At 48.2% G+C, this 12,837-nt stretch overlaps 1 protein-coding gene across 1 annotated transcript; it reads right to left on the bottom strand.

The window, feature by feature from the left end:
- Nucleotides 1-1,575: 1,575 nt before the first annotated feature.
- TMEM106C (transmembrane protein 106C) lies at nt 1,576-7,338 on the bottom strand. The gene is made up of 7 exons (XM_049783234.1): nt 7,152-7,338; nt 5,337-5,400; nt 4,743-4,902; nt 4,504-4,644; nt 4,006-4,055; nt 3,471-3,524; nt 1,576-2,276 (listed from the first exon to the last, which is right to left on the bottom strand). The coding sequence occupies exons 1-7, from the start codon at nt 7,336-7,338 to the stop codon at nt 2,180-2,182; spliced, it is 753 nt and encodes a 250-aa protein (XP_049639191.1). The 3' UTR covers nt 1,576-2,179.
- Between the last annotated feature and the right edge of the window lie 5,499 nt (nt 7,339-12,837).

The raw sequence follows: 12,837 nt of genomic DNA on the forward strand, positions 1-12,837 counted from the left end.
CAGAGGCAAAGAGTAAGGAATTTTGCTCAGAGGAAAATACTTTGGGCCCTCAGATTCATAGAGCTTTCATTAATAGACTGTTTCACACTTGGGACCAGGATCCCAATGTTCACTGACCCAGACATAGAGCAGGGATCTTCCGCTGGAGAAATTAGGGATAGAAAGGCCTCCCCAGAGTGCTCCAAATAAGGATTCTAGTCTTGTCACTTCAAAAAATTATACACTGTTTTGAGCTGGCTCCTAACAAGTTTTTACCACTTTCTACTCAACTTCAAGAATGAAAAGGGGGGCCCGGAGAGATAGCACAGCGGCGTTTGCCTAGCAAGCAGCCAATCCAGGACCAAAGGTGGTTGGTTCAAATCCCGGTGTCCCATATGGTCCCCCGTGCCTGCCAGGAGCTATTTCTGAGCAGACAGCCAGGAGTAACCCCTGAGCACCGCCAGGTGTGGCCCAAAAAAACAAAAAACAAAAAAAAGAAATGAATAAAGAAACTTTTTGGAAAAAAATAAAAAAGAATAATAATAAAAAAAAGCCTATCAGAAAAGCTATCTGTACAACAGAGCTAATCACAGAATATCTCATTTTTGTTATGCCCTCCTTACTTCTCAACACTTCAGATCCTTAGTTCAAATGAATAGATGTGCTCACTTGTCCCCAAGTTTTCCTCACTGACTTTAGAACTCAGATTTAAGCAGATATGCTACATGTATGAAATTAAATTTGGCTTTTCTCCTACTAATATATTTGATTATTCCACCAGCCGGAGAAAAGCCCAGAAGAATAAGGGGAAATTCCCTCTCTTCTCTTAGCAGTAAGTAGAGATATATTTGGCCGAGATGAAACCTGATGTGACTCACAGAATTGTGATCGTTGTTTTTAAAATAACTAGCCATGGGGGCCGGAGAGATAGCATGGAGGTAAGGTGTTTACCTTGCATGCAGATCAGTGGTTCAAATCCCGGCATCCCATATGGTGCCCTGAGCCTGCCAGGAGCGATTTCAGAGCATAGAGCCAGGAATAACCCCTGAGCACTGCCGGGTGTGACCCAAAAACAAACAAACAACCTAAAAAAACTAGCTATGGCTGAGGAAAAAAATGCAGCAGATATAAGCCATGGTGTACAGCAGGTGCTCAATAAATTTATGAGCAAATGTGCCAGGGTTTTCCAAAGCTCAGAATGAAGGAAATGGAGCTCACTTTAGTCTCAAGCTTGCTAGCGAGCTCTTTGGAGATATGGAAGAGGCTGAAAGGGTGGAGAAAGTTCAAGAAACTTTCAATCTCAAATTAAATCTTTTTAGTCAAGCCTACAGTAAGTTGGAAGGCATTCCGCCTCAGAGTAGCTTTTAGGCACCTGTCCTATCTCTTTGATCCTGCAGGGGGTATTATATGCTCAATCCTGGATGAGGAACAGGGCAACAGGGTCTGGTCTTGAGAGAAGCAGGCTGATCTCAGTGACAGAACTCACCGACAGTTCTACTTACTGCCTGTACTGTGCTGGACTACAAAGCTGGCAACTAAGTATTTAGTTCCTCGAGGTGTCAACTAAAGCATCCACCCAATCAGAGGAGACACACATGAATCAAAAGCAGGGTTTATTTTTCTACCAAATTCCCCAATCCATGTTCCAGCCAATGGATGAAGGGTAAATCAAGCCTTAGATAGACTCTTGATAAAAACAACTATTATCTTTCTACCAAAAAAAACCCCCAAAACTTTTCTTTCAAAGCAACTTGGATCATTTGAAACAGATGAAAAAATTCACACAGTAAGTGCTCTGTGCTTTCTTCTTCCGAATGTTCCCTTCCTGTTGCCCTTCTGTGTATATGAGGCCCCAACAATTCTGCAACTGGATGAATGAGTGGACAACAGAGGATCATGGAACAATTTCCATTCAGAACACCTTAAGAAGAGTTGAACGATCGACATGAAATTCATCCAGGTTCAAACACTCAAATTCGTCGAGTGCCTACTATTTGCTGGGAAGAGGCAAGGCACTGGGCAGTGGAGCTGCAGAGAGGAGCTGCCCTCCCGAGAGCAGGAGGATGCGAGCTGGAGTGTAAGGGATCCAATTTCTCCGCACGGATACCACCTGGGTAGGTTCAGAAATCCAGACCCTGGGCACAGACGTTGTGTGGGTCACATCTGACAGGCAATGCCACGGAAGTGCCAAGAGCAGTTTTTAAACAATTGTCGAATTTGTTCCACAATCCACATAGTGATGTGTTTCCAAAGAACTCTGGGTCGTACGGCCGATGTAGGAAATCTTCACTGACGTTCTAAAGGAAAGAAACCAAGAGATTGGGGCCAGAGAGATAGCATGGAGGTAAGGCGTTTGCTTTGCATGCAGAAGGATAGTGGTTTGAAACCTGGCATCCCATATGGTCCCCTGAGCCTGCCAGGAGCTATTTCTGAACGTAGAGCCAGGAGTGACCCCTAAACTCTGCTGGGTATGACCCAAAAACCAAAAAAAAAAAAAAAAGAAAAGAAAAAAGAAACCAAGAGACATGATTAGCTAGGAAATAAGTCCAAAAAAAACAACCCAAACAATTTCTTACTAATATAGACAACAATAACCGGTTCCTGAAGCGCCAAGAGGCCAGTGATTTGGAGACAATCATGGAGATGCTGGGGCATGAGACCACCTTCTAAAGAAGGTTCTCAGACCCATTTTATGCCACATGGCAGAGACTATATAGCAGCATTCAACTGACCAGGTTCAATCCCCAGCACCCTATATGGTCTCCAGCCTCACTAGGAGTGACCGCGGAGGGCAGAGCCAGGAATAATCCCTGAGCACAGGCATACGTGGCAATCCCCCCCAAAAGATCCCCACAATACAAATCAAAATGTCTGCAGACAATCTGGACTGTTTCTGTTGAAGGGGTGACCGTGTACCAAGCAATACTGACCTCTAGTGAAGAAGCCAGGGATGATATAAAACACCCTACTATGCACAAGATAGCTCTCCATGCCCCCAATTAAAACTGTCGGGCTCACAATGTCAACAGTGCTGAGATTGGACAGCTTGACACGAGAGCCTCATCATTCAAACGTATGCAGTAGATCCCTGTCACCTGCAAATTTATCAACCATGGTTCCAGGAATAACTCAAAGGGGCAGGCAGTAATTTGTGTAGCTGGAGAATAAGTTCAGGCAAGTGCCACATATTTATTCCTTGAAAGTTTTAGGATTCTAAAGGAAGAAGGTATTTAGCAAAACTAGATTCCATCTCATGGAGAGATTGTTCTGTCTACATATTTACTGTGCGTCTCATGATTTGTAAAGGAGACACAGACACTAGATAGAGAACATCAGGGTCCTACTGTGCTTGCAAAGTATCGGGCATTCCCTGGTGGGCTCAGAGCCTCTGCCTTTAGCTCACCCAGGAGCCCTAGGCAAAGACAGTGAGTTCACATAGCCTGATTTCCTGCACTCAAACACAAAGGCCAAGGGAACAGGGAGAGACTTACTGCATGAAGATCACTATGTTGTGCACCAGGATATCAGGGAGCGTGCAAAAGAAGCTACCAAAGAGCAAACATGAAAACAATCAGTTTGGTTTGGGTTTGGAAGAAGAAAAAGTTCAGCAGAGGAGTGTTCAGGGACACCATCTCACTGAAGAGCAACCAGCATGTTAGAGCTACTCCCGTTCCCCCAGGTACTTCCTGCCCTCTGACCTCAGGGTATACTAGTCCTGCACCAGGGAAAGTGGTCTTTCATCCTCCCTTACCATTCACTATACTAATCCCCTTTGACCCCCCCCCCCCCAAACCCATCGCATAAGCTGGACTTAGGGAAGCTTCTAGTGGTTTAATGTTCTTAGGAACTCATTAAATGACAAAGAACACATCCTTCAAGCATGTCCCCAGACAACTAAAGGTATAAGACACACAGGACAAATGCTAGGACTTAGGCAGGAAAAGTTCTAGGCAGGTATGTTCAACTCAGAATCCCTTTCAGCCATCGACTACAACTATGAAGAAAGGCAGAGAACATTGTCCTTACTACACATAGGAGTATTGTCTTCCCATCTCAGCCTTCGTGGTAAAATTCACCTGAAAATAAGACATCCGAATCAATCTGTGGTGAAATACAGTCTAAATAGTATTATTACTGTCAATCCCCAAATCTGGGAGCGTTCTTAAATCATACACAAAATATTATCTCTTGATTGACTCTAGATACCATCTCTAGGCCACTAACAAATGCTTCCACATGCTTCCTCTTTTTTAGAAGAGGTCAAGGGATTTCAGACTATTCTATTGCTTCTTCTTGCCTGTGGCAAATCTTTCCCCACCTTGTACTTTTCTGTTAGCTGATCTGCCCACCCACCTACGAGTGAGTATTCAGCTTCTCTCAATGAGAGTTTTCCAGACTGATCTCATCAAATAATTGATGGACTTGGAAGTGAGAAGAGGAAAAGGAAGTAATGCGACAGCAGCATTCCCACACCCTACTCTTCTCTCTCACAAATGGGGCAAGGATCTTAAAAGAACAACGTACCATGTGCTCGCTCCGAGGAGGAATGAGGGAGGTGTTGGTGGTGGTGTGTGTGCCCACCACTGTGTTCATATACTGAACTTGGCTGGACAGGCTGGTGACTGCCACAGGGTAGAAGTTGGAGTTTCTGATTCTCAGCGTGGCCTGGAAAGGCAGGGCAAGAGGAGACTAATGTTGGTTTCCTTATATTTATTTTTACCAGACAAGTAAGTACACTCAGGTTACCGAGTCCTTGGCCTTACCATGATGGTGAGAATTACAAGGGAGTCCTCTCTATCAAACGTGACTTTCACCACTTTGATGCCGCCATCATCCACCAGAACTGAATGTGGGAACAGGAAAAAAACCACCAAGCCAGAGGCCAGGAGGCAGAGCAGAACGGAGAGGACGACATACTGCTTCCTGCACATGACAAAGGAAAGGAAAGGCCCAGTGAACCAGGTAATAAAATCTGCAAGTCAAGATTAAATGCAAAACTGGAAATGAGGGAGAGGGAAAATAAAAGTATAAAGTCCATAACCAGTGCAGCCTAAGTGCAGTGGGAGGAATCCTTCTCAACCCAGGTAAATGCTGCCTCAGAGGAGAGACTGATAAGAGGAGCTGTGTTGACAGAAGCATTTCCTCATCTCCTAGGGCACCCCACCCCGGCTCTCCAAATGGCCCTCAACGTGTTTCTAATGCTGAAGGCATTGCTAGAACAAAGACTACGAAAAGAAACGGGGGATTTAAAGGGGAATATATAAGAAGAAACAGCTTCCAACAAGCGGACAGTAACACATATAAAAGGGACTACTGCAGAAATGAGTGGAACCCTTTAAGGGAGCACGGGAACTCACGTTTTCTGAGGGCGCAATCTCTGATCACTGTGTGGGATCAAAGCCACCAATTCATTCACTTGCTCTAGAAAAGAAACGAAGGGTTATTCCAGTAAGATAAATCCCACGTGTTAGCCTACTTTCTTCCTATCACACCCTATCACACAATGTAAACTTGTTTGGAATGAAACATTTCTCAGAGGTTAGTTTCACATTTGAGTCTAATAAACAAGACAGAAAGTAAAAACAGAGCAGTTGCAAAATGACCAAACGTTTATCAGTGTAGCAAGAGCAGTGACACAGGAGTTGAGAAACTCAGGCTCTTGTTTTGGCATGATAACAAGGTCTTAAGCTGCTGCTTGGCCTCTAGGCCACTTTGGACTGTCTCTAACAGGAAGGCTTTGGAGTGGATGTTTGCTAAGTTTCTTGCCCGCTCTGAACCTTTGACACTCCATCTGGCTGTGAAGACCGAGTGCCAAGTTAGCTACAGGCCATCGATCCCACGACTAATCCAGGCTTTATTCTTCAACACATTTCATTTAGGGCTCTCAGGGCTTTGCTGCTTCCTTGGTGGGTGCGTGTTGGGGAGGGAATGTGTAAGATTGTATGCGCCCCATCCCCTCCTTAAGAGTGAGAGCGGTGGAAGAAATGAACTTGCCGACCAATCCCATCACGCAGAGCAGATGCAAGGCCACGCTCCCAAACCACAGGGAACAGAAGGAAGGAAATGGGAAAATGATAGGCTCTGGAATCCAAGGAGCCATCCTGCCTGGCTTTATCAACGTCAGCTGAGCTGGTTTCTGTCCAGGACACTGTGACTGTGTCTGGAAGGTAGGAAAAGCTGTGGGTACCTGGGGTTTCGTGTGTGTGTGTGTGTGTGTGTGTGTGTGTGTGTGTGTGTGTGTGTGTGTGTGTGGTTGTGTGTGTGGGGTTGTGTGTGAGAGAGAGAGAGATACACAGGGGACCTTCAAGGATACTGGATACAGAACGTGTGTGTGTGTGTGTGTGTGTGTGAGAGAGAGAGAGAGAGAGAGAGAGAGAGAGAGAGAGAGAGAGAGAGAGAGAGACAGGGGACCTTCAAGGATACTGGATACAGAACGTGTGTGTGTGTGTGTGTGTGTGTGTGTGTGTGAGAGAGAGAGAGAGAGAGAGAGAGAGAGAGAGAGAGAGAGAGAGAGAGAGAGAGAGAGAGAGACAGGGGACCTTCAAGGATACTGGATACAGAACGTGTGTGTGTGTGTGTGTGTGTGTGTGTGTGAGAGAGAGAGAGAGAGAGAGAGAGAGAGAGAGAGAGAGAGAGAGAGAGAGAGAGAGAGAGAGAGAGAGAGAGAGAGAGAGAGAGAGAGAGAGAGAGAGAGAGAGAGAGAGAGACAGGGGACCTTCAAGGATACTGGATACAGAACGTGTGTGTGTGTGTGTGTGTGTGTGAGAGAGAGAGAGAGAGAGAGAGAGAGAGAGAGAGAGAGAGAGAGAGAGAGAGAGAGAGAGAGAGAGAGAGAGAGACAGGGGACCTTCAAGGATACTGGATACAGAACGTGTGTGTGTGTGTGTGTGTGTGTGTGTGTGAGAGAGAGAGAGAGAGAGAGAGAGAGGAGAGAGAGAGAGAGAGAGAGAGAGAGAGAGAGAGAGAGAGAGAGAGAGAGAGAGAGAGAGAGAGAGAGAGAGAGAGAGAGACAGGGGACCTTCAAGGATACTGGATACAGAACCTGGGTCGGTGGTGTGCGAGACAAACGGGCACTACCCAACCTTCCGACGGCCCCAGTCCCAGAACCTGGGATCTGTCTGCAGGGGAAGGGGAAGCAGCCCTCCGCCGGCCCCCGAGCTGCTTCTTCTCACCTGTGGGAATGTAGCCCGTGCCTTGGCAGGCGAGGCAGGTGACGCTGTCCCTCCCGGTGAACTCCACGTAGGGAAACCGGGCGATGGCTTCCTCCTGCGCTCGCTCCGCCGGGTCGTCCTCCCGGGGCCCTTCTGCCTGACGCCTCGGAGCAGGGGGCCGAGCGGAGGCCGAGTGGTGGGAGCCCATGGTGGCCGGGCCGTGCGCCCGCGCTCACGGTCCGGACGCCGAGGCCGGGGAGGGCGGGCGTGGGCGGTGCCGACCCGGTGTCAGGGGAGAAGAAGCGTCCTCTCGCTCTCGCTCTGGGGGGGAGAAAAACGAGGCAGAAGGCGCAAAGCGCTGCGTGCGCCCTTGTGCGGCCCCAACTCCTGCGACGCCAGAAGCCAAACTTCTGCCAGCCTGCTCCGTCCCTCCCCGACCCCAGGTGCAAATTCTGCAAAACATCCCCCCTGCGCCCACCAGCGGGCCTCGAGGGGACCCCCCGATCCCCTCCACTCCCGGGAGGCCGGCCGGGCCATGCCAGGCCAGAGGGGTGCTCCGGCCAGAGGGGTGCTCCAGGCCAGAGGGGTGCTCCGGGCCGTCCCGGTCCTGCCCACCTGCGCGCGACCTGCCCGCGCCCACCTGCGCGCCCTTACCTGTCCGGGGCCTGCGAGCAGCGCGCGCTCAGTGCGCGTGCGCAGGACGGCGAGGGCCGGCCGGGCCCGGCAGCAGGGCGCATGCGTGTGCGCGCTCAGCACGCTGCTGCTGCTGCTGCTGCTGCTGCTGCTGCTGCTGCTGCGGGCGCCGCTAGGGGGCGGCGGAGGCGCGGGACAGGTGAGCAGCGCCCCCCAGGAAGTTGGGGGCAGTTGGAGGAGAAGGAGAAGGGAAATGGGGTGGCACGGGGTGGTTCTCCGCCCCCACCCCGACAACGTAAACGAATTGGCCAGGATCGAACCCCCCTCCTCCAAGAATAAAATAGAGTGTCGGCCTGCCCAGCCTTTGCTTAATGGCTGGAAGAGGCAAAAGCACACAACCTGCTGCTCGCACCCTCCCTGGGCCTCCATTTCCCCAGCAGGGATAAGGGAGAGGGGGAAAGGAGGAGAGGAGAGGAAGAAGAGAGGGAGGAAGAGGAGCAAAAGGGAGAGGAGAGGAGGACGGAGGGAAGGAGAGGGCAGGGCAGGGGAGGGGAGGAAGCACTCGAAAGGCTGACTTTGAGGGGCTGGAGAGATAGCATGGAAGCAGGGCGTTTGCCTTGCATGCAGAAGGACAGTGGTTAGAATCCTGGCATCTCGTGTGGTCCCCTGAGCGCTGCCTGGTGTGACCCCCCCAAAAAAAAGGAAAAAAAAAAGAAAGGCTGACTTTGTGCTTCCAGTTCGACCTTCACTGACAGCACAAGCAAGAGGAGGTTTTAGTTACTGAAAATGATATTTGGGGAGGAGAAATGTTTTATGAACAGGGTACATGAAGGGTTTCATTGCTTGGCTATGGGGAACAAAGTGGGAGACTTCCAAGGTCTCTCAGTTCGAGACTCCCAAGGTTTCTCAAACCAGGGGGTTTCTCATTTTCCTGGGGAGGGCTGTTGTAGGGCCACCTGCTAACTTTGATCATCATAAATCTGCTGAGACTTGACAGGAAAATGTTTTAAAAAAAATACATCAATAGCACTTGTTGAAGACAGTCAGGTCACCTTGTTAGTCAAGAGTGGGCTGGTAGACATCCTGCAATGGGGTCTTACTGTGGGATAAAGATATAATATAGGCAAATGGGAAAATGGAAATTTATAGCCAAGGTAGAAGATCAGGGTCAGTGGATGGAAAATTATAAAGAGGACACCTGAGGCCAGAGTGATAGTGCGGGGTCCTAAAGCCCCCCGGAGGGGCCCGGCCAGCGGGGAAGCGGCTGGGAGGCTCTTGGACGTCCGCACCTTTATTTTGCTGGGTCAAAAGAATAACCACACCTGTAAAAAATCTGAGAGAGGTTAGTAATGAAGACCTCAGGCGAAATATCCGGTCAGAGGCCAAATTTATTGGTCCAGCATCTCTTATATAGAGGAGGAGAAATGGGCAGGAAAAAAAGACATGTCAATCATACTTTTTGGCGCGAAGGCTATGGAACAAAAGGCAGTAAATCATCCCAGAAGGATTGACAAGTTTACAATCATTCCCAAGACAGCAGCTTTTAAAGGATAGCCTTATGTCTCCAAAGTGGGTTCTGCAGCTCGCTTATCTGGAGCTAACAACAGTCTGTGAAGGGGCAGGTTTTTGAAGCGTAACCATTAACTCCGGAAAGAAGCTAAAGGGAGTGGCCTAAATCTGGAACTGGCATTGGGGTGTTTACTTTTCTCTTTGGCTTCAAAGAAAATCTCCTTCAGCTGTGAAATACCTTTCCTGTTAGCTCCATGAGCACGGCCGAAACTGCAGCAGGCAGCATAAAGACAGAAGACAGAAAATTGATCTCTGACAGGACACTGTCTCCAACATGATAGTACAGCAGTAGGGCATTTACCTTGCACTTGGCCCACCTGGGACAGGGCCAGGTTCAATTCCCAAGCATCCCAAATGGTCCTCCGAGCCTGCCAGGAGCAATTTCTGAGCTCAGAGCCAGTAGTGCGCCTGATGTGCCCCCATCCCCAAAAGAGGAAACCTCAGGTAGGAAAAATCCTGCCAAAAACTAGTAGGATTCTTGTTGAAGACAGCCAGGGTAATTCAACATTACCAGGATAGAGAAAGATGAGGAATCTGATCAGATATCATGGATCTGGTTCTTGCTGAGCAGATTTCGTTCTTTTTTTTTTTTTTTTTTTTTTTTTTTTTTTTTGGTTTTTGGTTTTTGGGCCATACCCGGCGTTGCTCAGGGGTTACTCCTGGCCGTCTGCTCAGAAATAGCTCGTGGCAGGCACGGGGGACCATATGGGACACCGGGATTCGAACCAACCACCGTTGGTCCTGGATCGGCTGCTTGCAAGGCAAACACCGTATCCCTCCAGGCCCTCTTTCTAAAAGTAGTTTTTACATGAATGTACACAGAGGGGTGGGAAAAAACTGCCTTTCTTGCCTTGTAAGAATTGAGCCCATGAAATGGAGGCAGAAGCTGTACAGACATTTTTCAACAGAGGACTCAAGGAGTGTCTTTTTGACCTTTCCTTCCTGCTTAGAATTTGTACTCAAGGGGCCAGAGAGATAGCATGGAGGTAAGGCGTTTGCCTTTCATGCAGAAGGTCATCGGTTCGAATCCCGGCGTCCCATATGGTCCCCCGTGCCTGCCAGGAGCAATTTCTGAGCATGGAGCCAGGAGTAACCCCTGAGCACTGCCGGGTGTGACCCCCAAAAAAAAAAAAAAAGAATTTGTACTCAAGTTAAAGATAGTGTCGCTATCTTCTGGCCCAGAAGGAGGAGATGGAAGGTCTGGTACCAGGCGAATGTGTACTTGTATTCTCACTGTGTCCCCCTTGAAATCTCCTGGGGAAGGAATGTGCATATGACCCCGGCTAAGACAATCCTACAAGTAGGGAAAGTGAGAAGTCAGCAGTCTGACTCAACCTAGTGAAAGAGGAGGAGGAGGCCAGAGGAAGACAGATGTGAATGCTTTGGCAAGGAAAGGAAGTAGGCTGAGGGTTTGGGTGTGTGTGTGTGGACCAAAATGGCAGGGCTTTGGTTGATGGGACATATGATGGGACTTCCCCAGGCAAAATCCTTGAGGGATCCTTTCTGACCATCTGCTTCCAAAAGTATTTCTGGAATGTAGGCTGTTCTCACCATGCCTCTTATCACCCAGCATCTACTGTAATGTCTGTGACATAGCAAGCCCACTGCAATGCCTGCAAAAAGACTCAGCATGGAGGCCAGCCAGTACTGCCCAGGGACTATTCTCACATCACCTTGAGCCATCTGGTAGGCAGTTTTAATTGGGCAGCACATTCCTGAGAAGACACCCATCACTTCTCACCCAGACCTGGCTTCCCCTGGCTTCCAGGTTTATCTCACCATCCTGGTCATGAGCAGTGAGGTTACTGCAGACATGAGCTCACTGGACTCTCCGGGTGGGCCAGGGTAGAGTGGGGCCAATTGGGGATTCCTGAACTCCCAGTCTTCTTAGTTTCTTAAGATCTTGAAGGGTCCATGGAGGCCAGAGCCTTGACCTGCTCGGCTCTGCATCTGTCCCCTAGGCACAGGGGCATCAGTCTCTCTATGTTGTCAGGCAATATTAGTGTCAGAGTTAATGTTCCGCTTCATGGTCTTCATTCTGCTGCCTTTGTTCCATAGCTGAGAAAATTTGCATGAGGGAAAGACATCCAGTGAGGGAAAGAACTGGGACCAGAACCAAATTTGTTTGTTTCCTTGTCGTACTTTTCAAAGAGATCATGCAGGTACTTGGAGGTTTGAGGCACAGCCAGGCCTGATTCATCGGTGCAGATGGCAGAGGCAGACAAACCTTTTCTTCATTTGATCCTGTATTTAGTTAAGCAGAGATCAGGACTCTCAGGGTGCCAAGCTCTGGCCTATGTATTGTTCAGTTAAGGAGAAAAATGGTGCTACTCTGCAGTTCAGTTCTTTGTGGAGAAGGTCTGAAGGAGGAAGGGGAGGGACCATTTGTCTCTGAATATCTCCTGGCAACTGAGCATCTTACCTTAAAGTAGCTTCTCCTTTGGGAAAAAGCAGCAGCTTTTCCAGTTTCATGAAGACACAAGGGAACTGATTGTCTCAGCCATAGCAGACAAGCCAGGCTGGATAATGGGTTTCTGTACCAAGTTCCTCTTCCTCTATTTTTTTTTTTTTCTCTGCTGTCTCCTATCAAGAATGGGTCCAGGGCTGAAGAGATAGCATAGCAGTATGGCATTTGCCTTGCAAGTGGCCAACCCAGGACCAATGGTGGTTCAAATCCCGGCATCCCATATGGTCCCCCATGCCTGCCAGGAGTGATTTCTGAGCAGAGAGCCAGAAGTAATCAACCCCTGAGAGCAAATCAGGTGTGGCCCAAAAAACAAAAAAAGGGGAAAAAAGAATGGACACAACAAATTCTAGGAAGAGGAGAGGACATTTAAACAAAAGAAATATATTTTTCCATATTATTATCTTATTTTTATTATTTTTTTTAGTTTTTTATTTTATTTTTATTTTTAATAACTTCATTTTCTGTTACCTGAAACAAATGTATTATGATCAGTTATGTCAACTATGTGATACACTTCCTTTAAATAAATTAATTAATAAAAAAAGAAATCTAAGCAGAGCTCAGAGAGGTCAGAGGTCATGTGATGGGGAAATAGTAGGGACTTGTGCGTTTAAGGAACTGACACCCACCACAACTGATTTTCTGAGACCCTGAAACCGCAGTCACCAAGGTGGTTTGCCAAGCCAAGGCTGGTCTTCTTGAGGGCATAAAGGAAGCTGATTAGGGGACTCACATTACTCTGGCTCAAGGATGCCCTCCTGAAACATCAGTGAAGTGCTGTGACTACTAATGACAGTAGGGAACATACTTTTCCTCCAGAAACCCCAGTGGACAGAAAAGGTTCTATTTTAAAAGGAGAAGCACCTAAGTCTAATTTCGTCCCATCCTGATTGGCTGCCTTCCCCTCCCCAAGGTCATTTACCAGTTCTGAAGAATTGTTTAATAGTTTATAGAAGCAAAGGAAACACAAGTCTCTCACACTCAGATGTCATGTTCTCTCCTTCCTGTCCATAGAGAACTATGGAGTATTGGGCAAGG

The sequence above is a fragment of the Suncus etruscus genome, chromosome 11, assembly GCF_024139225.1.
Source record: "Suncus etruscus isolate mSunEtr1 chromosome 11, mSunEtr1.pri.cur, whole genome shotgun sequence".
Lineage (NCBI taxonomy): Eukaryota > Metazoa > Chordata > Mammalia > Eulipotyphla > Soricidae > Suncus > Suncus etruscus.

Excerpts from the sequence above, each read along its gene's own strand:
- TMEM106C (XM_049783234.1), bottom strand. The coding sequence starts at position 7,338 with ATGGGCTCCCACCACTCGGCCTCCGCTCGGCCCCCTGCTCCGAGGCGT. Across the intron at positions 4,903-5,336 it reads AGATTGCGCCCTCAGAAAAC|GAAGCAGTATGTCGTCCTCT; the intron begins GTGAGTTCCCGT and ends TGTCATGTGCAG. Across the intron at positions 2,277-3,470 it reads AACATAGTGATCTTCATGCA|AACGTCAGTGAAGATTTCCT; the intron begins GTAAGTCTCTCC and ends TCTTTCCTTTAG.